The following is a 26,025-nucleotide window of genomic DNA, read 5'->3' on the forward strand; positions in this document are numbered from 1 at the left end:
GTCTGAGCTTCTGTGTTTTTCTCTCCAAAATTTGAGCCGATAGCTCAAAAGCTCTTGACTATGGATACTCAGTGCATTGCACTGACGGGAGGCAAACAACTGGGACGGCATAGCTGCAAAGTGTGAGCGGAATTAGATCCCACTCTCAATGCCTCCCTTACTATTTCATCCCAATGAAAATGTTGTTTCACTACCCCCGTAATAGACGTTTTGATAACATGTTTCAAACCATCCATCAAAGTAGACATACACATTCTATCAATGTACTCACATACCCAATCTTTTTGATGCTGAGTACATCAACTAATTTTGGTTTAATCGGTTTTKCTTTTCTGTTGATAGAACGCTGACATCAAAACGCTGGTGTATTGAGCTTTTGATTTTTGTTTTCTGTCATTGTGCCAACTCACAATAGCATCTCTGAATTCTTTATTGGATTGGAATTTTCCATCAGCAGGGAAGTGCTGACCAATCTTATCTGGTTTGCTCAATTCGTACAATATTCGAGCTGAATTGGTAGAATGCTCATGCGCCTCTTTCAGCGCCTCTATGGCTTTTTGAAACTTTTCTTCCTCGAGCCCACCTTTACATGGAGAATCGGGGCAACCGGTCGCCATTTCAATAGTTAATAATTCTGACGCCTCTCCCGAAGGTGTCCAGAGCATTTAGATTTCCTCAACCACAGCTCTAATGCATACCAATTGTATTTTTTATTTTTTTATGTAGGTAGTTATACCCACTTCCCGGGGGGTAGTTACGGTATAGGTACCTAATAATTTGGTCACAGGACCTGATACCTTCTATTAGAAACAATAMCTAAGTGTTTGGCAATTTTCTACTGGCGAATGCTGGTGACCTAATGTCTTATACCAGTGTTACGCCTCATAGCACTGTTGTTGACAAAGCACATAACCAGTATTATTCACAGTTGTCTTCCTATTTACACATAATCTGTCACGGTTCCCCGCCCCAATAGGACATAAACCAACGTCTCCTTATTGCTACCGCTAATACATTCGAATCATGTTAAAATAACATTTTCATATCTTTTTGCTTTTCTAACCATGAATGAGGCTCTCCTCCAGAACTTGTAGGCAACCTTTATCACCATCCACATTCCCACTAACAATGTTTCATCTTTAATTAAGCACAGATACTCTCAGATTACTCCTATTCTCCACCATATGCACTTCCTTCCTTTGTCCTTCTACATGGGCTACTTCTCTACAACCTTTCGTACTAGTACACATGCATGAAAATGTATCCACACACACAGCACACCACACACACACACACACACACACACACACACACACACACACACTTTACTGCCTCACGGCCACCGCGGCTGGACTTTTGTCCCACTTACGGATCTCTCAGGGAACACCACCACTACGAACCGATCCTAGCACAGAACCTACCTACACTGTAGTTAGCTATAGATCTAGGGACCTATCCTACACAGAACCTACCCTACACTGTAGTTAGCTATAGATCTAGGGACCTATCCTACACAGAACCTACCCTACACTGTAGTTAGCTATAGATCTAGGGACCTATCCTACACAGAACCTACCCTACACTGTAGTTAGCTATAGATCTAGGGACCTATCCTACACAGAACCTACCCTACACTGTAGTTAGCTATAGATCTAGGGACCTATCCTACACAGAACTACCCTACACTGTAGTTAGCTATAGATCTAGGGACCTATCCTACACAGAACCTACCCTACACTGTAGTTAGCTATAGATCTAGGGACCTATCCTACACAAGAACCTACCCTACACTGTAGTTAGCTATAGATCTTAGGGACCTATCCTACACAGAAATACCCCTACACTGTAGTTAGCTATAGATCTAGGGACCTATCCTACACAGAACCTACCCTACACTGTAGTTAGCTATAGATCTAGGGACCTATCCTAACGGAACCTACTGTATCCTTACACCATAGATCTCCCTATGGATCTCGGGACCTATCCTTATGGAATCAACCCTACACCAGTTTATAACCAGTCGTATCAAAATGGAACTACTGAATAAACTCAGGCTTTCTAGGTCCATATCCTGTAATTGTTTCAGCCTATGACTCTGAGTGGTAACAGGTGTAGGAACTGTGCCTACCTTGTTTTTGGTGCCGGCTCCTCTGACGAGGAGGAGTAGTAAGGATCGGAGGACCAATGCGCAGCGTGGTACGTGTTCATGCTCTTTATTAAAACAATCGAACACTGAAACAAAACAATAAACGACACGTGAAATAACCAACCGAAACAGTTCCGTGTGGAACACACAGACACAGAAAATAAACACCCACGAAACCCAGGTGGAAAAAGGCTACCTAAGTATGATTCTCAAACAGAGACAACTAACGACACCTGCCTCTGATTGAGAATCATACCAGGCCAAACGCAAAAACCAACATAGAAAAACCAACATAGATAACCCACCCAACTCACGCCCTGACCATACTAAAACAAAGAAATAACAAAAGAACTAAGGTCAGAACGTGACAACCAGCACAAGTATTTATACTATTAGGCCGCGTCTCCTTCTTGCACATCTAGATAGCCAATACATCTCTGTTACAAGGCAGAAACTAAGGTGTGTGTATGTAATAGATCTGTTCCTTGTTGCTTTATCTGACGTGACCTCGGCCCACACGGCTATTCAACCTGAGCTAGTGACTGAAACCAGACTCTTACCCTTTGGCCCTCTCCATAGGATCCATGAGATTTAACAATAACATTATACATGTAAAGTAGTTATAGTATAGTAACATGAATAAGTATATATTTCAAGCTAGAACAGCATCAACACATGAGAAAACCAGAGTCAAGCCGGTTTAAACATGTAGCGTGAACAAAACAAACTGGGACGGTCTTCTAGTTCTTCAGAATCAGAATGTGTCTTCTACTTCCTCTAGCTCAGCGTTTTCCAAACTCGGTCCTCGGGACCCCAAGTAGTGCACGTTTTGGTTGTTGCCCTAGCACTAGATTCAAATGATCAAAGCTTGATGATTTGTTGATTATTTCAATCAGTTATGTAGTGCTAGGGCAAAAAACTAAACGTGCACCCCTTGGGGTCCCGAGGACAGAGTTTGGAAAACCCTCCTCTAGTGGGTCTAGTACAGCATGCTCCACACGGAGGCCACCAGGGCGGCGCCAAGAGCTGTGGTGACAGAGAGCTTGGCGGAGGTTGCGCCGCTAATTGTGACTGGGTTGCACTTGTTGGAGTTGCAGCAGGCCTTGACGGAGGTGTAAGTGGTGCCCAGGAGGGTGGCGTTGGTGGTGGTGTTGCACATAGCACTCTCCAGACAGCCTTGGGTGTTGAAGCCTACGAAAGTAGTGAGGGAAGGGAAGGCTAGAGAGAGAGAGAGAGAGAGCGGAGAGAGAGAGAGAGAGAGCGAGAGAGAGAGAGAGAGAGAGAGAGAGAGAGAGAGAGAGAGAGAGAGAGAGAGAGAGAGAAAATAGGTAGAGTTAGAATGACAGTGAACATGATGCTTTGTGTGTGTGTGTGTGTGTGTGTGTGTGTGTGTGTGTGTGTGTGTGGTGTGTGTGTGTGTGTGTGTGTGTGTGTGTGTGTTGTGTGTGTGTGTGTGTGTGTGTGGTGTGTGTGTGTGTGTGTGGTGTGGTGTGTGTGTGTGTGTGTGTAAAAAGGGTGGGTAGTTTCTACTAAGCAGGTCATCCAGGTGGGCTGAATGAGAAGAGGGGATGGGTGAGGGAGGTGAGGGGGTTGAGGCGGGGAAGGGTACTTACTAGCCCTTCCAGTGAAGCAGCTACTTGTGTTGGTTACGCAGACCTCATCCGCAGCGTTCATGCAAACACCCAGCAGGCCCACACTACATTTGTTACATGTCAGGGATACAAGTCCAAACTTTGAGGCGGACTCGGCTGGAACACACAACGTTGGGTGGGGTTAGACAATTAGATCACGTGGCTTCACAGACAATGGCTGACCATTGTTTTGTCACTAAGAAATTCTTCGTTGGGGGTAGAGAGAGAGAGAGTGAGAGGAAACATGACGCACATTCATTACATCACTCTAGTCTGTTCTATTCTGTTATTGTACATTATATGAATTCCATGTCAACACCAAAGCAGTAGTCATCACCAAAACCTGCTGTGGTTGAACTGAAGGCCACACCCAGTTTTGATGTGTGGCCATAGACATCTGAAGACCACAGACCACACCCTTGTTTGGTGTGCTATTCAATGAATGGGGAAAATCACTGAAATGCCATGCCATTACAACATAGACATTGCATTGATCATACAAATCCCTCTCTCGTCATTTAAAACTCATCTCTCTAGTCTCCATTATTCTCTGTTGGTCTCTACAAGTGTTATGTAGTAATCTCCAATTTCTTTGAAAAATACCCTAGCGGTGCAAGCAAAAGAATGGGGARAGTGGTCTCTACCTTCTACATTCCACACCCACTCCCCTGCTCTCTCCATGCTGTTGAATACAGCACTAGCCGATGCTTACCTTTCCACCAGCATTGCTACATGCTTAAAAAAATGTTTTGCCTGGAGATGCTGGATGTTGCTACATTACCAGCCAACGAACTCAATAAAAACTTTATGGATGAAACGATAAGTCGAAAAAGAAACGATCAAAAAATGAACCGACCCTTCAAACTGAATAGCATTAACACTTTAACTCACATGATGAAACCTATGGCGGAGGATTGTTGGATTAACAACCCTTTAGCTAAATTGGCCCTGCCCTAAAATGACAACCAATGAAATCAAATATTGTCCACGCAAACTGCATCCTCAGTTTTGTTTGTGAGTAAGTGGCGTTGATTATCGATTAGACTCACCCGGCATAAAAGATGAAGCAACTGCAAGGATTCCAAAAATGATTTTGTTCATCTTGACAAAAGTGATGAATTGAGTTTTGATCCCAGAAATAATCCTTTTCCAARGTCTAGTGTACTTAAAGTTGGCAGTGACAACAGAGTGGCAAAGCATGGGTTATAGACCTGGGATTTTATACTGTCAGAGTTGGGTTGGTATGGGGGGCAAAGGGAGGGGGTCGAAGGGAGGAGGGGGTGGAGGTTTCAACTAGTCTTCTGTCATCTGAAAGTTGAGAGTAAATTGTGAAGTAATCCAGGTGTGAACTGTGAATGTTTAAAATGAGAAGCAAGGTATAGGAAGTGTTTGAGGAGGGAGCATGTGGGGGAATGGGGAGGGGAGTGGGGGTGAGGGGTTGGAGGGAAGGAGGGAAAAGAGGGAGGCAGATTCTGGTTTACAGTATCTGGGTGTCACTGAACTCTTCTGTCATTCAAATATATCCTAGGTATGTCGCCGCACAGCAACTACAAGCCCACTGACTGACAGCCACCTTAAAATGTCCCATCATATCAGGTGATAGTCACACTCAGGTGACAATGAGGTAAAAGTATACCATAGAACAGGTATTCCCAAACTGGGGTTCCCCCTGGGGTATGTGCAATGCCGTCAGGGGTACGCCAAATAAAAATGTGATTCACATTTAAGGGAAATTGAAGGAACTGTGAGGGGATGTTAGGTAGAGAGGAGAGGAGCAGGACAGCCTTTTTTACAAGGCTATCACTGCAGTACTATTCCTAATGATTCCTCTTTAGATCTCGGAGTACCAGTAAGAGCTAGACTAGGCTTACAATAGCTTGTCGTACACTTATTTCAAGCATTTTATTTTCTACTACTAGCCTATCGAGGAGAGATTTCAGTTTGCTCTTGCTTGCTGAATGTAAAATACAGAAACCGAAATAACTGGTTGTGAGTTTGAAAGGAGAGAAAGAGAGCATGCAATGGTGTGATCAAAATACACCATGTGAGTAGCTGTCACGCCCTGACCTTAGTTCCTTTTTTATGTCTCTATTTTGGTTTGCTCAGGGCGTGAGTTGGGGTGGGCATTCTATGTTTTTGTTCTATGTTTTCTATTCCTATGTGTTTGGCCGGGTGTGGTTCTCAATCAGAGGCAGCTGTCTATCGTTGTCTCTGATTGAGAACCATACTTAGGTAGCCTTTTCCCACCTGTGGTTTTGKGGGTAGTTGTTTTCTGTTTTSTGTTGTTTCACCTGACAGGACTGTTTCGTTTCTTACATTCTCTTGGTTATTTTTGTTTTGTGTTCAGTTWTAATAAATTAACATGGACACTTACCACGCTGCGTTTTGGTCCGATCTATCCTGTTCATCAGATGAAGAAGATCGTTACAGTAGCCAGCTAATGTACCTTTCTGGACCTTGTAAACTGTCGAATAGACCCATAACTGATCCAAATGGTTGCATAATCAGGCCTAGGCAGTATGCAGTTATTTCGGCATGAAGCATTCAAAACAGGACGTTTGAGTGGTTCAAATTAGCTTACAACACTGCAGTTTACAGCCATAGCCATTCATTGAGTAGGTCTACTCTCTTGAAAACAAGAACACATTCATGCACCGTGTTGTTGTAGCCTATAGGTAGAATAATGTTTAAAAACGTAGGCCTAATCAGTAGTAGAGCTTTGTGTGCCCGATGTCCTGGGGACTGCGGAGCGCWGCCTGTAGCCATAATCTGTTTGCCAGAATTGTTTTTGCTTGCACAMCAACAAAAAATTGCGGCGTTTGTTGTTGAATTTCTACATTTTTATTTAAATAAGAGTTTCTATATTATATTTTTCATTAGGCTACATGTAGTCTACATTGAAGTAGGCCTATTATTTGCAGTTGTCACTATGACAATGAACACACCCTGAAGCACTGAATGGTCTGTGTTAACACCTTATTCATAGGCCTACAGYGTGCAGTAGGATGCTTTGATCAGTTGATTGACAGGTGCAGGCTACTGTAGAACGATAGACTTTCCTCAAGTGTGGATGCTCGCCAACATTTTTGAGTTATGTATAATTTATCGGTGGTGTGGACGGTCCTTAACGCTTAAATGGGCAAATGCTGCCCTCTAGCAGGTGAATATGATATGAACTACAGCAGTGGTTCTCCACCACGTGTTGATTTGATAGAAAGCACGACTGCAACATTTACAGCCTACTAAAAAGGGATTTCATATTCCAGCTTTTTAAATCATCATTTGAAGGGGGAGGGTTAGTTTTTTTTTTTCAATTGCTCGGTGAGGGCCAAGTAAAAATATATTTCACTCGGGGAGGGCCATGCATTTTCATTTCAAAGAGGTCCATTTACATCCAGGTATCCCTCAATATAATTAATGTTTACTCCCTAACTATAAGATTTCACCTTCCTTCTTCAGGAAAATATGCTAACGGTGGCGGGGGCAGACTTTTTGATATTGCAAGACCTTTAGAAAATACACATATTGTCTCTAACACTAAACATACAAATATGTATTTGACAGTATGTTTGTATGTTTAGTGGAGTACAGTCCAACTCCCTCTCACCGTGGCCCTTGGCTCCATCTGGAGCACCTTTGCCCCTAGACAAACCCTTCACAATAAGGACACCTCCTCCATCGGTTTCCATTGAAGGGGGTTGTTGTAGGTTGTAGTTCTTAAATACACAATGTACTCAAACTGGTTTTATTCTGTGGGAAAGACTGCAATGTTCACTAAGCTTTAGTTCCAAGTACCAACTTAAACTGGTTGCACCTCTAGGGCTTAGACTTAACAACATCGGTATGAACAGTTAACCAATGTCACTGTATTTACATTGGGAACATGTCAGAGTGACTAAGCACTTTTTAATGTCATAACTTCTTCTCAACCATGTCACTATCATTTATCTTCATCTTCATCTAGTGAGTTATTGAGTATTTCACACTCTGTACTTTTTTATAAAGATAAACTTTCTATGTATTCTATGTACAATAAATAAACATACCACATATGACACTTAAAAAAACCTACTACTACGAGACACTACATTATGTCTATGTGTGTGTGAAATGGTTGAACAAATAATCAAATAAAGATTTTAAATTAAATGAACATTTTGACTGAGCATTCCAATGTGACGTAAATTACAGATACTATCTGCATTCCGGACTGTTCTTTTCCGAAAAACGTCCGCTTAGCACCCTCATGGAAGACGATAAAACCTGCTATACTTCATTCTAGTCTCCATCTGCACCACCCCTTAGCAGTAAACTGTCATTTTCCTCATTCATTTGATTAGTAATCTTTTCTCACCATTTTCTATAGAGTGTGTACTTTTTCAGCAAGACTCATTCATTAGGGATTAGACCTACGACTCCTATTGAAAACAACAAACACTACCCTCCTACAAGATGAAGACTAATATTTTGATAGGGCTAACTGTCCTGGTGGTCTTCATAGCAGTACTAAATCCTATCAGAATCATCTGTCCCAATGACAATATTCAAAGACGGGTACAGTAATATGTTGTGATTTGATTGGTTAGGGTTTATCACAAATTCTGAACTAGGTGCTTTTATTTTCTAAAGCTATACATTGTTTATATGGGATGGTGGTACACTCCGCTATGTATGAACCCCTTGGTAAATATGATGGTAAACATCCATGGGATGCATGTTACCTGTTCTGTACACAACAAAGGAGTTCCGAGAACTTGAGAGTGCTTTCTATTGTTTTAGTCTAATTTCCAGGAATAATTATACATATATCTCATGGGTACCTAGGCCGTTCTGATATGACAAATTGAGTCTGCTGTGGTAGCATTACCTTCACTAATTAAAACCTGTTTGGGATAGGGGGTTTTATTTTCACGTCCGGATGAAAAGCATGCCCAAAGTAAACTGCCTGCTACTCGGGCCCAGAAGCTAGGATATGCATATATATTGGTAGATTTAGATGGAAAACACTCTAAAGTTTCTAAAACTGTTACAATTATGTCTATGAGTATAACAGAACTTATTTGGCAGGCGAAACCCCGAGGACAAACCATCCAGGAATATTTTTTTTTGAGTTGACTGTGTTTTCAATTTGTTATCTATGGGAATCTAGATTTCTGAGGCATCTGGTTGCAGTTCCTAGGGCTTCCACTAGATGTCAACAGTCTTTAGAAATTGGTTGATGTTTTTCTTTTGAGTAATGAAGAAGTATGGCTGTTCAAACTGAGTGTCGAGTCTAGTGTACTGTTGTGTTTGGGACGCGTGACCTGGCGCTCGCTCCACGTTGATTTTATCCGCTATTGAACACAGTTTATTCCGTCTTAAATTTTATTGATTATTTACATTTTAATGTACCTAAAGTTGGATTAGGAAAGTTGTTTGAAATGTTTGGACCAAGATTACAGGTAATTTATTAGATAATGTGTAGTCATGTTGAGCGAGTTGGAACCGGTGTTTTTCTGAATCAAACRCGCCAAATAAATGGACATTTTGGGGATATAACGACAGAATTAATCGAACAAAAGGACCATTTGTGATGTTTATGGGACATATTGGAGTGCCAACAGAAGAAGATCTTCAAAGGCAAGGCTTGAATTATATCGTTATTTCTGAGTTTTGTGTCGCGCCTGGCGGGTTGAAATATGATTGTCATGTGTTTGTTTGATGGGGTGCTGTCCTCAGATAATCGCATGGTTTGCTTTCGCCGTAAAGGCTTTTTGAAATCTGACACGGTGGCTGGATTAACAAGAAGTTAAACTGTATTTTGTTAAATATTTCTAATAATTTATTTTGAATTTCACACTCTGCAATTTCACCGGATGTTGTCGAAACGTTCCGCTAGCGGTACCCCTAGCCATAAAAGGTTTTAAATCATATTCATTCCACTGTAATGACTGAACCACATGTAATTGGCAACTTTTGTAGATGAAAGAAGCCAGTGAACACTCCTCTAGTTTCAGGGGYTGCACTGTGTGTACAATATCAATTTACACAGTATACAATCGAGTAGACCATTCATCTTAATGTATATACCTAATACCTATACTAACTGTGAACGTCTAAACATGCATGTTCCAGTTTTTTATCATGCTGTCTCCTCGCATTTTTCCACCTGATGCCAATTGTGATAAGCAAAAGACTGTTCCCACAAACATGGTGTGTGACAACTCCACTCTCAACTGCTACACCGGAGAAGCAAGTAAGGAAGCCTGTACACCAAAAACGTGTGAATATGCAATGAATTAGCTTATATAACGTCAATGTCATAATGAACCAATCACTGAAAAATCGTATCCAAAATCCATTCCATCTAGAATTCAATGCCACAGGGTTTCTGAAACTTCACACCCGTGGGTGTCTGGACCTGTGTGGCAAGACCACCACTGCAACCATCCTGGGTGCTGGTGTCACCAGCAGCTTCTCATGCTGCCAGACAGACTTGTCTAACAGGGCCAGCTCTGTCCATGTCTCTGTAACTGTAGCTCTCAGTGCCGCCCTGCTTGCCTGGTGGAATCAGACTGGAAAATCCTGTCACCCCCCTCCCCCCCACCATTTTGTCGTTGTGATCGAGCCATTACACCCTTGTCTGTCTTGCACTAACACTCCCACTTGTCTTCTCTTACTAGCACTGGCTTTGCTGATAGCTACTTTATCTTCTTATGGCTGCAGGGGCAGTATTGAGTAGCTTGGAGTAGCTTGGTTTTGAGTAGCTTGGTTATTGAGTAGCTTGGTGCACAGAGGTGCCCAGAGTAAACAGCCTGCTCCTCAGTCATAGTTGCTAACATTTGCATATTATTATTAGTATTGGATAGAAAACACTCTGAAGTTTCTAAAACTGTTTGAATTATGTCTGTGAGTATAACAGAACTCATATGGCAGGCAAAAACCTGAGAAGTTCCACTTCCTGTTTGGATTTTTTCTGAGGGTGGCAGATTTTCAACCAAGCTGTCATTGAAATTACAGCGAGATGTGGATGAGTTTTCACTTCCTACGGCTTCCACCAGATGTCAACAGTCAATAGAACTTTGTCTGATGACTCTAATGTGAAGGGGGGCCGAAGGAGACAGGAATTAGTCACCACTGCCACGAGCTGACCACGCGCGTTCACGTGATAGGCAGCTCCGTTCCATCGCTCAACTGAAGTCAATCTAATTCTCCGGTTGGAACGTTATTCAAGATGTATGTTAACAACATTCTAAAGATTTATTCAGTACATCGTTTGACATGTTTCTACTGACTGTTATGGAACTTTTGGACATTTCGTCACGTTATAGTGGACGCGCTTTGAGACTTTGGAATTGTTTACCAAACACGCTAACCAAAGTAGCTAATTGGACATAAATAACGGACATTATCGAACAAATCAAGCATTTATTGTGGACCTGGGATTCCTGGGAATGCATTCTGATGAATATCATCAAAGGTAAGGAAACATTTATCATGTATTTTCTGGTTTCTGTTGACTCCAACATGGCGGCTAATTTTACTAATGTTCTGAGCGCCGTCTCAGATTATTGCATGGTTTGCTTTTTCCGTAAAGTTCTATTGAAATCGGACACAGCGGTTGCATAAAGGAGAGGTATATCTATAATTCCATGTGTATAACCTGTCTCTTATACACATCTAGATGTGTATAAGAGACAGATGTAACGCGCCAATGTAAACTCAGATTTTTTTTATATAAATATGAACTTTATCAAACAAAACATGCATGTATTGTGTAACATGAAGTTCTATGAGTGTCATCTGATGAAGATCATCAAAGGTTAGTGATTAATTTTAGCTATATTTCTGCTTTTTGTGTAAGCTATCTTTCGCTGGAAAAATGACTGTGCTTATTGTGGTTTGGTGTGACCTAACATAATCGTTTGTAGTGCTTTCGCTGAAAAGCATATTTGAAATTGGACACGTTGGTGGGATTAACAACAAGATTACCTTTAAAATGGTTTACATTTACATTTAACATTTAAGTCATTTAGCAGACGCTCTTATCCAGAGCGACTTACAAATTGGAAAGTTCATACATAGTTCATACATATTCATACATATTCATCCTGGTCCCCCCCTGGTCCCCCCGTGGGGAATGAACCCACAACCCTGGCGTTGCAAGCGCCATGCTCTACCAACTGAGCCACACGGGACCAAAACACATGTATGTCTGAGGAATTTTAATTATGAGATTTCTGCTTTTTGAATTTGGCGCCCTGCACTTTCACTGGCTGTTGTCATATCGATCCCGTTAGCGGGATTGCAGCCATATGAAGTTATTGAAGAAAAATGTACTTACTATGACTGTGGTATGTGGTTGTCTGACCTAGCTAGCTTCAGATGAATAAACTAATGTAAGTCGCTCTGCACTCTTAGGGAAAAAAGGGTTCCAAAAGGGTTCTTTGGCTGTCCCCTTAGGAAAACCCTTTTTTTGTTTCAGGTAGAACCTTTTTTGATTCCAGGTAGAACCCTTTAGGGTTCCATGTAAAACCCTATGTGGAAAGGGTTCTACATTGAACCAGAAAGGGTTCTTCAAAGGGTTCTCCTATGGGGACAGCCAAAGAACTCTTTTAGGTTCTATATAGCACCTTTTATTCCCTAAGAGTGTGGATAAGAGCATCTGCTAAATTACACAAATGTCAATGTAAAAATGACTTCTGTACACAGTAGTGTATAAACCTGTTACACTTCTGTTCACACTGTTGAAACCCTTTTCACTTCTGTTCACATTGTTTAAACAGGTTTGAGACTACTTTCCATCCTCTATTAACTAGGTTTGGCACCCTGAGCTCAGAAATAAATGCCTACATTGTAACTCCTGATCTACTTTAATAACATTCATCAACTGAATAGTACTTGCAACTATGATCTGCAACAACTCGAAGTGCCTTTACACTACCCTACGAAACACACAATGCTGTAATATTATTCTTAATAATAAATACATCGAATTATGTCACAAAACGGAAATAAAAGGTGCTGTTTTTCATTGGTGACACAATAGTGTCCTCTACACTTCTTTATTCTGAAATGTCATTGGTTTTGTCAAATGTAGTGGCCTAAAAAGGCTGAAACAATAATGGATAATAAGTTGTGCAAATACTGCTTTAGTTAGGAGGCTACCAATCTGTCAAACATAAGAAAAGGTAACTGAAAAAAAAAGGTACAATAAATGAAAGACAAACTTATGAAATGTCTGGGGTTAGGGTTGGGCTATGTCTCGTGTAAGGGTTGAGCCGATGTGTAGACATCAACACAAGCTAATGTCAGTTTGCATCATTTGGGTGTCTATACACATTCGTCTACATTAGTGTGTCTTGCACAGTAAAAGAGTGGGTGTGTATTGTGTAAGTCCCATAACGTTAGTGTAACAGGTTATGTCCTCACCGTGACCTCATTGGCAAGTTTGGCAGCTAAACTGAGCTGGCAGACAGGCTGGTGGAATCTTTCTCCACCCTGTTTGTCTGCAACTCACTTTCAAACCAATCGCGAATAAGTCCATCAGAGAGACGAAAGCACATTGGTGAATCTAAGACTAGGCCCGATGCTGTCAAATGTCCAGAAAAGAGTACTTCATCCAGGTGACTGGTGGATTAGTGGATTTAGTGGGGTTCTGCTCTGCCACACCAAAACACCCACATACAAATACTTCAATACAAGCACTTCAATATAAATAAGCACATCTCATTGATCTCATGGGCAAGATATAAACACAGTTTGCACCTACAGTATTTCCCCAGACGAATGTAATGTTATGTATCAACATGATGTCATATTTTGTATTATTTTAGCTGTAGTGCTTTTGTTTTATCCCCCTCTGGCACAAAGCGTATAAACATTCATAAACACACATGATATCACAATATTCCAGGAACTTGAATTAGTCAAATATACACTTTTCTATTTAGATCATTGTCTAAGTACATAATGACACATTTCAGAAAATGAACACACCAGAACACTTGATTAAGTGTCACACACCGTCAAAGGTCTGTTACATAAGCTTACTACTGAAGCATGAGTGCCTGACTCAATGAGCTGACAACCTACATTTAACCTCTACAGGATCGGTGTCCTGTAGAGGTTGAGCTAACATGCGCTGATGTGATTAGCATGAGGTTGTAAGTAACAAGAACATTTCCCAGGAAATAGACATATCTGATATGGGCAGAAAGATTACATTCTTGTTCATCTAACTGCACTGTCCAATTTACAGTAGCTATTAGAGTGAAATAATACAATGCTATTGTTTGARGAGAATGCAAAGTTATGAACTTGAAAATGTATTAATAAACCAATTAGGCACATTTGGGCAGACTTTTAACATTTTATTTCACCTTTATTTAACCMGGTAGGCTAGTTGAGAACAAGTKCTCATTTRCAACTGCGACCTGGCCAAGATCAAGCAAAGCAGTTCGACACATACAACAACACAGAGTTACACATGGAATAAACAAACATACAGTCAATAATACAGTATAAAAAGTCTATATACAGTATGTGCAAATGAGGTAGGATAAGVGAGGTAAGGCAATAAATAGGCCATGGTGGCGAAGTAATTACAATACAGCAATTAAACACTGGAATGGTAGATGTGCAGAAGAAGAATGTGCAAGTAGAGATACTGGGGTGCAAAGGAGCAAGATAAATAAATAAATACAGTATGGGGATGAGGTAGTTGGATGGGCTATTTACAGATGGGCTATGTACAGGTGCAGTGATCTGTGAGCTGCTCTGACAGCTGGTGCTTAAAGCTAGTGAGGGAGATATGAGTCTTCAGCTTCAGTGATTTTTGCAGTTCGTTCCAGTCATTGGCAGCAGAGAACTGGAAGGAAAGGCGGCCAAAGGAAGAATTGACTTTGAGGTGACCAGTGAGATATACCTGCTGGAGCGCGTGCTGCGGGTGGGTGCTGCTAGGGTGACCAGTGAGCTGAGATAAGGCGGGGCTTTACCTAGCAGAGACTTGTAGATGACCTGGAGCCAGTGGGTTTGGCGACGAGTATGAARCGAGGGCCAGCCAACGAGAGCGTACAGGTCGCAGTGGTGGGTAGTATATGGGGATTTGGTGATAAAACGGATGGCACTGTGATAGACTGCATCCAATTTGTTGAGTAGAGTGTTGGAGCCTATTTTGTAAATGACATCGCCGAAGTCGAGGATCGGTAGGATGGTCAGTGTTACGAGGGTATGTTTGGCAGCATGAGTAAAGGGTGCTTTGTTGCAAAATAGGAAGCCGATTCTAGATTTAATTTTGGATTGGAGATGCTTAATGTGAGTCTGGAAGGAGAGTTTACAGTCTAACCAGACACCTAGGTATTTGTAGTTGTCCACATAATCTAAGTCAGAACCGTCCAGAGTAGTGATGCTGGACAGGCGGGAAGGTGCGGGCAGCGATCGGTTGAAGAGCATGCATTTAGTTTTACTAGCATTTAAGAGCAGTTGGAGGCCACGGAAGGAGAGTTGTATGGCATTGAAGCTCGTCTGGAGGTTAGATAACACAGTGTCCAAAGAAGGGCCAGAGATATACAGAATGGTGTCGTCTGCGTAGAGGTGGATCAGAGAATCACCAGCAGCAAGAGCGACATCATTGCTGTATACAGAGAAGAGAGTCGGCCCGAGAATTGAACCCTGTGGCACCCCCATAGAGACTGCCAGAGGTCGGGACAACAGGCCCTCCGATTTGACACACTGAACTCTATCAGAGAAGTAGTTGGTGAACCAGGTGATACAACATTTTGAACAGAAATGCAATGGTTCATTGGATCCGTTTAAAACTTTTCACATACACTGCTGCCATCTAGTGGCCAAAATCTAAATTGCTCCTAAACTGGAATAATACATTGTGGCCATTCTCTTGTATTTAAAAGATGGAACAAAAAAATAAAATAATGCTATTTTTTTTCTTTTTATTATCTTTTACCAGATCTTGTCACGGTCGTCGTAACTTTGAAGAAGAGTGGACCAAGGCGCAGCGTGATAGAAAGACATCTTCTTTTATTATGAAGACGAACAAAACAACAAACAGACGACCGTGAAGCTATTCAAACAAAATAGTGCTGACACTACACATAGACAATTACCCACAATAGCCTAATGCCTATGGCTGCCTTAAATATGGCTCCCAATCAGAGACAATGAAAGACAGCTGTCTCTGATTGAGAACCATTCAGGCAACCATAGACTTACCTAGACACCTACACTAAACACAACCCCATAACCTCTACAAAACCCCCTATACAATACAACCACCCAAGACGAGACAAATACACACAAACATCCCCCCTGTCACACCCTGACCTAACCAAAATATTACAGAAAACAAAGAATACTAAGGCCAGGGCGTGACAGATCTAATGTGTTATATTCTGCTACATTAATTTAACATTTCCACAAATTTCAAAATGTTTCCTTTCAAATGGTATCAATAATATGCATATCCTTGCTTCAGGCCCTGAGCTACAGGCAGTTGGATTTGGGTATGTCATTTCAGGCGAAAATGTTTTTWAAAAAAGGGTCAGATCCTTAAATATCTGCTGTCTTCATCTACGGTAGGCTACTGTATTACAATTTGGTACAGACGCAATTCCTTCCAGGGTGTGTAGGCCAGGCTAGCTACAGAAGGCTTATTTTTGATTTCATAACCCAAATTACATAGACGACCACCAAGGTCTCCCTGCCCCACCCCCACGACCACCAAGGTCTCCCTGCCCCACCCCCACTCCCCTGTCCCCAGCTCGTTCACGTACACAATCCGGTGCCTTTCTTTCTTATCACCGCTATTCGCTCGGGGCGCTTGGTTAGGGTTACAACGGAGTTCTAAACATCACTTGTATGTGGACTTTCCAGGAAATGGAGGAATGAGTGTGTAGCAAGCGACACAGAGGGAGAGGAAACCGAAAAGGCGTTAACTGCAAGTTCCACACAGGACGTGAGCGAGGTAAGAACAATTTAGACTACATTGTTACTCACCAAACTCGCGTGAAAGGTTGTTATTAATTAAGTCATAACGGTTTACAGTAAGACCTTATTTTTCTGATGCTTGTTTGTATTAGTTTATATAAACTATCGAATTTATCTGACTGACTATAGCAGATAGGGCGGCCAAGCCCTTGGTCGACATCGGTTATGTTTATCATTGAAATTGAATAAAATATCTGAAAGTTAGTGCAAGACTGCACATTGAGAGTTGTTAACGTTACCCATCCAAAAACTAAACAGTCCTGTCACCTTTAGGTATTCMAGTTTCAGCAACAACACTTGAAACAAAAAGATGAGTGACGAAAATCAACCTGAAGTTGAACTTTTTGTGAAGGTAAGCAACATCATCAAATCCATTCTGTTACATGCATAATCATATCTTGGACAAGTTACTTTGTAAACAATGCGCCATTACTTGTCGCTGCCAAAATATCATTATGTGGTACAATGTAATCTATTTTACTAAAACGTCATTATAACCCACGCATTTCTGCAACAAGATAACTTATCAGTGAGAAAAGTAAACTGTTGCCACTGGTCCCTCGCGCCATTTGTTTGAAGACTGCTAGAATGCCTAGAGAAAGCAGGCCTAATGGTTTTCATAGTATTAATAAGATAGTAGTAATACATTACGCTATTTTATTAACATATTAGCTATGCCTATTGCTGTACCCCATTTGGCACATCAGTTGAATGGCCAGAACATTTTGTAATCTTATTAAATGCACATTAAGATAATACATATGAAATATAGGCTCCTTAATCTATACTGAACAAAAATATAAACGTAACATGTAAAGTGTTGGTCCCATGTTTCTTGAGCTAACAACAMAAATCCATACTCACAAAAAGCTTATTTCTCTCAAATATTGTGCACCAGTGAGAATTTCTTATTTGCCAAGATAATCCATCTACYTTACAATTGTGGCATATCAAGAAGCTGAAAAAACAGCATGTTCATTACACACATGCACCTTGTGATGGGGACAATAAAAGGCCACTCTAAAATGTGCAGTTTTGTCACACAACACAATGCCACAATGTCTCAAGTTTTGAGGGAGCATGCAGTTGGCATGCTGACTGCAGGACTGTCCACCAGAGCTGTTGCCAGAGAATTGAATGTTAATTTCTCTACCATAAGCCTCCTCCAACGTTGTTTTAAATAATTTGGCAGTACRTCCAACCGTCCTCACAACCGCAGACCACGTGTAACCACGGCAGTCCAGGACCTCCACATCTGGCATCTTTACCTGCTGGATCATCTGAGACCAGCCACCCGGACAGTTGATGAAACTGTGGGTTTGCACAACTGAAGAATTTCAGAAACCTCCGAGAAGCTCATCTGCGTCCTCGTCGTCCTCACTAGGGTCTTGACCTGACTGCAGTTCGGCGTCGTAAACGACATCAGTGGGGAAATGCTCATCTTTAATGACCACTGGCACGCTGGAGAAGTGTGCGCTTCACGGATGAATCCCGACTTCAACTGTACCGTGCAGATGGCAGACATGTACGACGTGTATGGCGTCGTGTGGGCCAGCGGTTTGCTGTTGTCAATGTTGTGACCAGAGTTCCCCATGGTGGCAGTGGGGTTATGATATGGGCAGGCATAAGCTACGGACAATGAACACAATTCCATTTTATCAATGGCAAGATTCTGAGGCCCATTGTTGTGCCATTCGTCCGCTGCCATCACTTCATGTTTCAGCATGATAATGAAAGGCCCCATGTCACAAGGACCTGGAAGCTGAAAATGACCCAGTTCTTCCGTGGACTGCATACTCACCAGACATGTCACCCATTGAGCATGTTTGGGATGCTCTGGATCGATGTTTACATCAGCGTTCTCACCAATATCCTGCAACTTCGCAAAGCCATTTAAGAGGAGTGGGACAACATTCCACAGCCTGATCAGCTCTATGCAAAGGAGATGTGTCGCACTGCATGAGTCAAGTGGTGGACACACCAGATACTGACTGGTTTTCTGGTCCACATCCCTACCTTTTTTTAAGGTATCTGTGACTAACAGATGCAAATCTGTATTCCCAGTCATGTGAAATCCATAGATTAGGGCCTAATTTATTTATTTCAATTGACTGATTTCCTWATATGAACTGTAACTCAGTAAAATCTWTGAAATTCTTGCGTTTATATTTTTGTTCAGTGTATATTTCATAAGCTGGCCAGAGCAGCCTAGGGGTGTGGTCATTCAGAGGAAAACACGGTCCAATATAAAGATAGGGTACCCTTTTTTTCACTCTCTTATAAGGATTTCTCTGTGTGAATATCAAGACTTAGAACCCTTTTTCCCTCAGGTATGAAAGATGTCTTTGTGGTAGCAGCTTAAAATGCTTACTTCTTGTTCATTTCCCCACCATTCAAATTTCAAGAGACCCACAGCCCTGCTCTGTCACACATTACCCTCTTTGAGGGTAATCCCTCTTTGACTTCCCCTATCTCTCTTGGGTAGTATATGATCTTCTTGTTCGGATGAATGACCATAATATGTGGCCTTCTATCCCATTCTAGGCAGGCAGTGATGGCCARAGCATTGGCAACTGTCCGTTCTCCCAGCGYCTCTTCATGGTGCTGTGGCTTAAAGGAGTAACGTTCAATGTCACCACCGTGGACATGAAGAGGTCTGTCTAATGCCTATGAATCTGTATTTATATTACATATACATTTATATTACATTTGCACATGCCTAAGCTACTTACTCAGTCACTCTAATGCTGTCATTGTTTCCCCTCTCTCCCTCTGTCATTTCTCTCTCTCTTGATAGGAAACCAGACATCCTTAAGGACCTAGCACCTGGTGCTCAGCCCCCCTTCCTGCTCTATGGGACGGAGGTGAAAACCGACACCAACAAGATCGAAGAGTTCCTGGAGGAGAACCTGTCCCCTCCAAAGTAATCACTCCGTCCATCATTCTATTCTTATTCCATCCTCTGATCAAACCATTAGACAATTATGCTGCTACTTGGACCAAGCAAAGTTCCATATCCTTCCAGATCTATGTTCATAGGTGGCGTGTGAATTTCAAGTTTGGGGAAGCACATTTGTTTATAATAAAGCATTCCATGCAKCTATCATCGCATTTGTAGACTTATGTAAGATAGCCTACTATTCTGAGTAGATTGGATAGTCATAATTTAGGCTAATAGTATAACTCAATCGCTGTTTGCAAAAAATACCCTTCAATACATCGCTGAGCGTGCTGTGGCGCAGAGTAGGCCTAGGCTATAGGCTATATCAGATACGTTTCTTCCCCTTTCTTTGCACAGGAAAAAATGTGGCCTTTTATAAGCACATTTCATTTCAATTCTACTAAACTTTGTATGACTGGAGACATTAGCAGAATATTTTTTAATACAACAAAAAGTACAGGGTTACAAAAAGTATAGGCTACTGCTGACAAACAGATCAATAATTACGACCTTGTCTGCAGGCGTCTAATCTAGGCCTACGAAAAGGGGAGACAGAAATTATACAGTATGATGTCCATCTAACCTGGAGGAGGAAATGATTGTCCAAAAACAAAGTTTCAAGTTGCACTGATCTAATGATAAGTGAATATGCGCACTCACCGGGGATAAGGAGGATGCTCTCTGCTGGTGCCAATAAGATAGGCTTTGGTTTGCTCAAATTGAGAATTTTGATAACAAAAAAATAGATTAGAGTATTTTTATTGTCTTATCTTTCCAGCAATAGCGATTGTATTTTGAAATATAGCGATATGCCTGGCCCTATTTTAGCTGCTTCAACAATAATCTATTTGGTATTTAAATGCCCAAATTGCGGGCCATCCAACTGTAGGCTATGCCCTCATGATTTAGAAAAATCCACAGCTTATTTTTTTAATGAAGTTAATGATCATCTGGGGCCAAATCATGCTTTCTGGTGTACTTGCTTATTTTGAATGATTTTAATTCTTTCTGCATAGACAGAAGTAATTATATAAGGTTGGCAATTTAATTCAATTTACTTTAGGAGAAGCTTAGCTTCCTTTGTATAATCATTTGTGTCTGTTGTTTGCCTCTGTAGAGTATGTTGATAGGTTATGTACTGTCCTTGCATGTACTTTATGTGTTTAACATTACTTCCTATGTTCCTCTCTGAAGACAACATGCTTTCTCCCATGATAACTTGCTGACTGAGGTCTGCTAGATGGCAAATTTGTAATACGTCCTCCACCCCCTCCCCAGATACCCCCGCATGGCTTCCAGGAACCCTGAGTCTAACACAGCCGGCCTGGACGTGTTCTCCAAGTTCTCGGCCTACATCAAGAATTCAAACCCCCAGCTCAATGACAGTGAGTGACAATGACAAATCAGGATGAACTGAGCCCGACCCTTTCATGTACAGAAACACTATTGCGTGTTAACAAGCACCTGCAAGAACTCCCACAATCTGTCTCTGTATTCCAGAGCAGCAGGGAGTGTCTTTGTTAATGGCATTATGCTCTGAGCTTTGCGTCTCTTCACAAACCGGTTGCCTGTGGTCTTGTATTTTTAGCAGCGCTTTCAGAAGTACAGTGAAAGTACACACTAAGATAAGCATTTGTCATGTGCAATGAGTCATTTTAAGTTACCCTTTAACTCAACAATTTACATCTGTGCCTCAAGTCCTCAATTATGTTTTTGTCCAAATAATTCAAGTAATTATATTTCTATAGGTGTTAGTCATATTTCCTTTGTATTGTGCATTGTTTCATGGTGCAGCACATTCAATTCCTGTTTCAATATAAGGAGCTTTAGCTTTGCGCGTACTACAGTTTGTTTATGTACGTGTCAGTCTTAATAAATGTGTTGTACTTTGTGTGTTCTCTGTGTGGTCAGACCTAGAGAAAGGCCTGCTCAAGGCCCTGAAGAAACTCGATGACTACCTTGGCTCCCCACTTCCTGAGGAGATTGACGAGAATAGTGCTGATGAGGTCACTTCTTCTGCCCGCCCCTTCCTGGATGGGCAGGACCTCACTCTGGCCGACTGCAACTTGCTGCCCAAGCTGAACATCGTCAAGGTAATTCTTTGTTTTAAGCCCTGCTTGTGGCCTAGTGTGAAGTCCATAATCAAATCAGTATTAATTGGAGTTGGTGGACCATTTGTGAGCTAAATGCTGCCACATGTACAACATTAACTTCAGTGCAAACTGCAAAGATCCAATGGGCTCTTTTGATCATTCTTTTTTGGACTGTAAACATTTATTGGCTATAACTGTTACTTTTCTTGTCTTTACTTTTTTGTATCTTCCTTTTATTTTGGTTATTCTGTAGCCACGTGTATTTAGAAACAGAAAAACCTTTATTCACTGAAGACATTTGCATGTTCAGAAATTTGACTCTGTGAAATGATCCTGCCACAATAAACAGAATATACAGACAGGCACAATAAACGACTATACTTATAAAATACACTATATATAAAAAAGTATTTGGACACCCCAWATTACTGAATTYGGCTATTTCAGTCACACCCCGTTGCTGACAGGTATATAAAATCAAGCACACAGCCATGCAATCTCCATAGACAAACATTGGTAGTAGAATGGCCTTACTGAAGAGCTCAGTGACTTTCAACGTGGCACCTTCATAGGATGCGACCTTTCCAACAAGTCAGTTCGTCAAATTTCTGCCCTGCTAGAGCTGCACTGGTCAACTGTAAGTGTTGTTATTCTGAAGTGGAAACGTCTAGACGCAACAACGGCTCAGCCAGGAAGTGGATGGCCACACAAGCTCACAGAACGGGACCGCTGAGTAGAAATTGTCTGTCCTCGGTTGCAACACTCACTACTGAGTTCCAACTTGCCTCTGGAAGCAACGTCAGCACAAGAACTGTTCGTCGGGAGCTTCATGAAAAGGGTTTCCATGGCTGAGCAGCCACACACAAGCCTAAGATCACCTTGCGCAATGCCAAGCGTCGGCTGGCGTGGTGTAAAGCCCACCACCATTGGACTCTGGAGCAGTGGAAACGTATTCTCTGGAGTGATGAATCACGCTTCGCCATCTGGCAGTCCGACGAACGAATCTGGGTTTGGCGGAGAACGCTACCTGCCCCAATACATAGTATTACATAATACATAATACATAGTGCCAACTGTAAAGTTTGGTGGAGGAGGAATAATGGTCTGGGGCTGTTTTTCATGGTTTCTGGCTAGGCCCCTTAGTTTCAGTGAAGGGAAATCTTAATGCTACAGCATACAATGACATTCTAGACAATTCTGTGCTTCAAACTTTGTGGCAAAAGTTTGGGGAAGTCCCTTTCCTCTTTCAGCATGACAATGCCCCCGTGCACAAAGTGAGGTTCATACGGAAATGGTTTGTCGAGATTGGTGTGGAAGAACATGACTGGCCTGCACAGAGCCCTGACCGCCACCCTATCGAACACCTTTGGGATGAATTGGAACGCCGACTGCGAGTCAGGCCTAATCGCCCAACAGTAGTGCCCGACCTCACTAATGCTCTTGTGGCTGATTGGAAGCAAGTCCCCGCAGCAATGTTTCAACATTAGTGGAAAGCCTTCCCAGAAGAGTGGAGGCTGTTATAGCAGCAAAGACCAACTCCATATTAATGGTCAGGATGTTGGAATGAGATGTTTGACGAGCAGGTGTCCACATACTTTTTACAGACCACACTATGAACACTATAATCTACATTATAAACTGGGTGGTTTGAGCCCTGAATGGTGATTGGTTGAAATCCGTGGTATATCAGACCGTATGACAAAAAATTTTTTTTTACTGCTCTAATTACGCTGGTAACCAGTTTATAATAGCAATAAGGCACCTCTGGGGTTTGTGATATAAGGCCAATATACCACCACTAAGGACTGTGTCCTAGCACTCCGCGTTGCGTCTTGCCTAAGAACAGTCCTTAGCCGTGGTATATTGGCCATATACCACATCCCCTCCTGGCCTTATTGCTTAGTTATAACTTTGCATGTAGAGACAGATGTACAGTATGAATAAAAGCAATGTTACAGGATGATTTGCAATGGGGTGGAAATTACATGTATCTCTCCGTTCTTTCTCTTTTTTTCTCTCTCCCTGTCCAATCCTCAGGTTGTGTGTCTGAAGTATCGCACTTTCTCCGTCCCCAAGTCTCTCTCCAACCTGTGGCGGTACCTGGACGCTGCGTACGCCCGCGAGGAGTTCTCCTCTACCTGCCCCAACGACACAGAGATACACATCGCCTACTCAGCCGTGGCTAAAGCACTTAAGTAGGAGGAGAAGGGGATTCCATCAGTTTTCACACACCAGTGAATACATCTTATACACTCACCTACGCACACACTGTACATGTGGCAGCATACACACACTAATGCGCTCACACACACATGCACTCTCTCAGACACACATATTATTCAACAGCCTTGCTTTTGGACAGGAAATCAATATTACTGTAAGATCAAGTTGGAAACATTTAATTGGCCATTTAAGAGTTTGTGAAACTGAGACTTATAGTTTATGGTTCCCTTTTTGTCACATGCCGCATCCACTCTTAATTCAGTGGCAGTTACACACAGTTAAAGTTCTATACACGGGCAGTAGGTTACATATGGTAGCATCCAACTAAAGGTGTTCAGTCACTATGATTAATTCTGCACTCCATACATTGCCAGCTATTAGCTTCTATCTCTTGGCCAAGCCGTAAAGAAACTGTTCTTCTCTTGTGATTACACACACACACACACACATACTTAGACCAGTTTAACTGCTACCTGCAGCTGAAAGAGAGAGGTCTGTTATAGGCGTGTCTATAATTATACATTATTACAGATATATTATTACACTGTTGATATATTGTTTAGGGCGAACCGCCTTTAACATGGTCAGTTTGAACCAGTCGTTTTATACATGCTAAATGATCCGACGTTAGGTTCAGGGAATAGGAAAGCAGGTCTTGGGCATGTAGTAGTACATTGGGGCACACTATACAGAGGTGTTTCTCAGCACTGTACAGTTACTGACACAGGAAATGATTTCAGCAGACCTTGGCTTCCCCTTTCTCTGCCTTGTAGCGCTGTGAAGGGTTAATCAAGTTTATATCCCCCCATTGTAAGGCTCTTTTGCTATTAGTAATCAACCTCCATYCCCCCATTCAAAGTGAAGGATATTTTTTATATTATAAAAAAAACTGTGAGAGGCTCATATTGCGGGACAGTTGAGTTATTCCAGACGAAGTAATGTGGCTATAGTTGCTGCTTTGTGTGAACTTTAGGTTATTGAAGAAGTACTTGACTTTGTATGGCCTTGAGGCACCAAGCCGGTTCAGTCACATGTTTCACTGTAATCTGAGGGAAAACTACAGGATGTAATGCAGACGTGCACACGGCTCCTCGCATGACTAAACCATAAACGTCACATTCATTAAAAATAGAGATGCACATTGCATAGATAACTGAAACTGAAATCTTCAAGGAGAGAATGCTACAGGATTGTGTATTTGTACTCTTTGATATGGTTACTGACAATGGAAGACTCAATCAAACTTGAAAAAAGAGAAGTTTGAACCTTTAGTGAGCCAAATGAAAGGTTTTACTTCAGGTCTATCGAGCTGGGTGTTGTTTAAGTTGTTTAAATCGACAACACCTTTGAACCTACTACCGTCCTGTGCTTTGTAGTGCTGAGCAATTAGTGCTTTTTAGGTCGTTCGTTTTCAGTTCTATTAATGCGAAATAATCACGGTTTTCAATTTTGGTTTTGATAATTTAAAAAAATATGAAATGCATTATGAAATAATGACATTACAATGATTTGAGAGCTTTTTAATGGAAATTCCAAAGCCCAAAATAGTAAACATTGAATTTCCAAAACATTTAAAATATTCCATTGTCTCTGATCAGGTCCACATTGGGTAAACGTCAATAGAAAAATGTTGAAATTACTATGAAATAATAAAATGTGTATATTACTTCGTTTTTAATGGATTACATTATTATTTTTAATTCCTTAAAGTAATCATCTCATTTCTGTTCAGGCAGTAGCAGTCAGCCAGCCAGCCAGGCCATCTAACATTACGTCCTCCCCATACTGTACTGTATTTAGTCATCCTATTTAGCTAGCCTGCCTATGCTGCAGAGCTTTCTCACGAAATCATTTGACTAGATCTTCAAAGTAGATAAGGCATTCTTTCACGAACTGTCTCTGTCCCTCTCGTCGTTGTGTTGTGTATATTCGTCTCTCATGTGGTCTATTCAGTCTGTGTAATTAACCTAACGTAGCATGCGTAAAAGTGTATCCGTCCTGAGATCA

At 41.6% G+C, this 26,025-nt stretch overlaps 1 protein-coding gene across 1 annotated transcript; it reads left to right on the top strand.

Annotated features, from left to right (window-relative positions):
- The first annotated feature begins 16,626 nt into the window (after window positions 1-16,626).
- Window positions 16,627-24,317, top strand: clic1 (chloride intracellular channel 1). Its single transcript, XM_023974832.2, has 7 exons — window positions 16,627-16,738; window positions 17,035-17,113; window positions 19,306-19,415; window positions 19,559-19,684; window positions 20,981-21,087; window positions 21,614-21,795; window positions 23,833-24,317. The coding sequence occupies exons 2-7, from the start codon at window positions 17,072-17,074 to the stop codon at window positions 23,992-23,994; spliced, it is 729 nt and encodes a 242-aa protein (XP_023830600.1). The 5' UTR covers window positions 16,627-16,738; window positions 17,035-17,071; the 3' UTR covers window positions 23,995-24,317.
- The last annotated feature ends 1,708 nt before the right edge of the window (window positions 24,318-26,025 follow it).

Source organism: Salvelinus sp. IW2-2015, linkage group LG30 (genome assembly GCF_002910315.2).
Source record: "Salvelinus sp. IW2-2015 linkage group LG30, ASM291031v2, whole genome shotgun sequence".
Lineage (NCBI taxonomy): Eukaryota > Metazoa > Chordata > Actinopteri > Salmoniformes > Salmonidae > Salvelinus > Salvelinus sp. IW2-2015.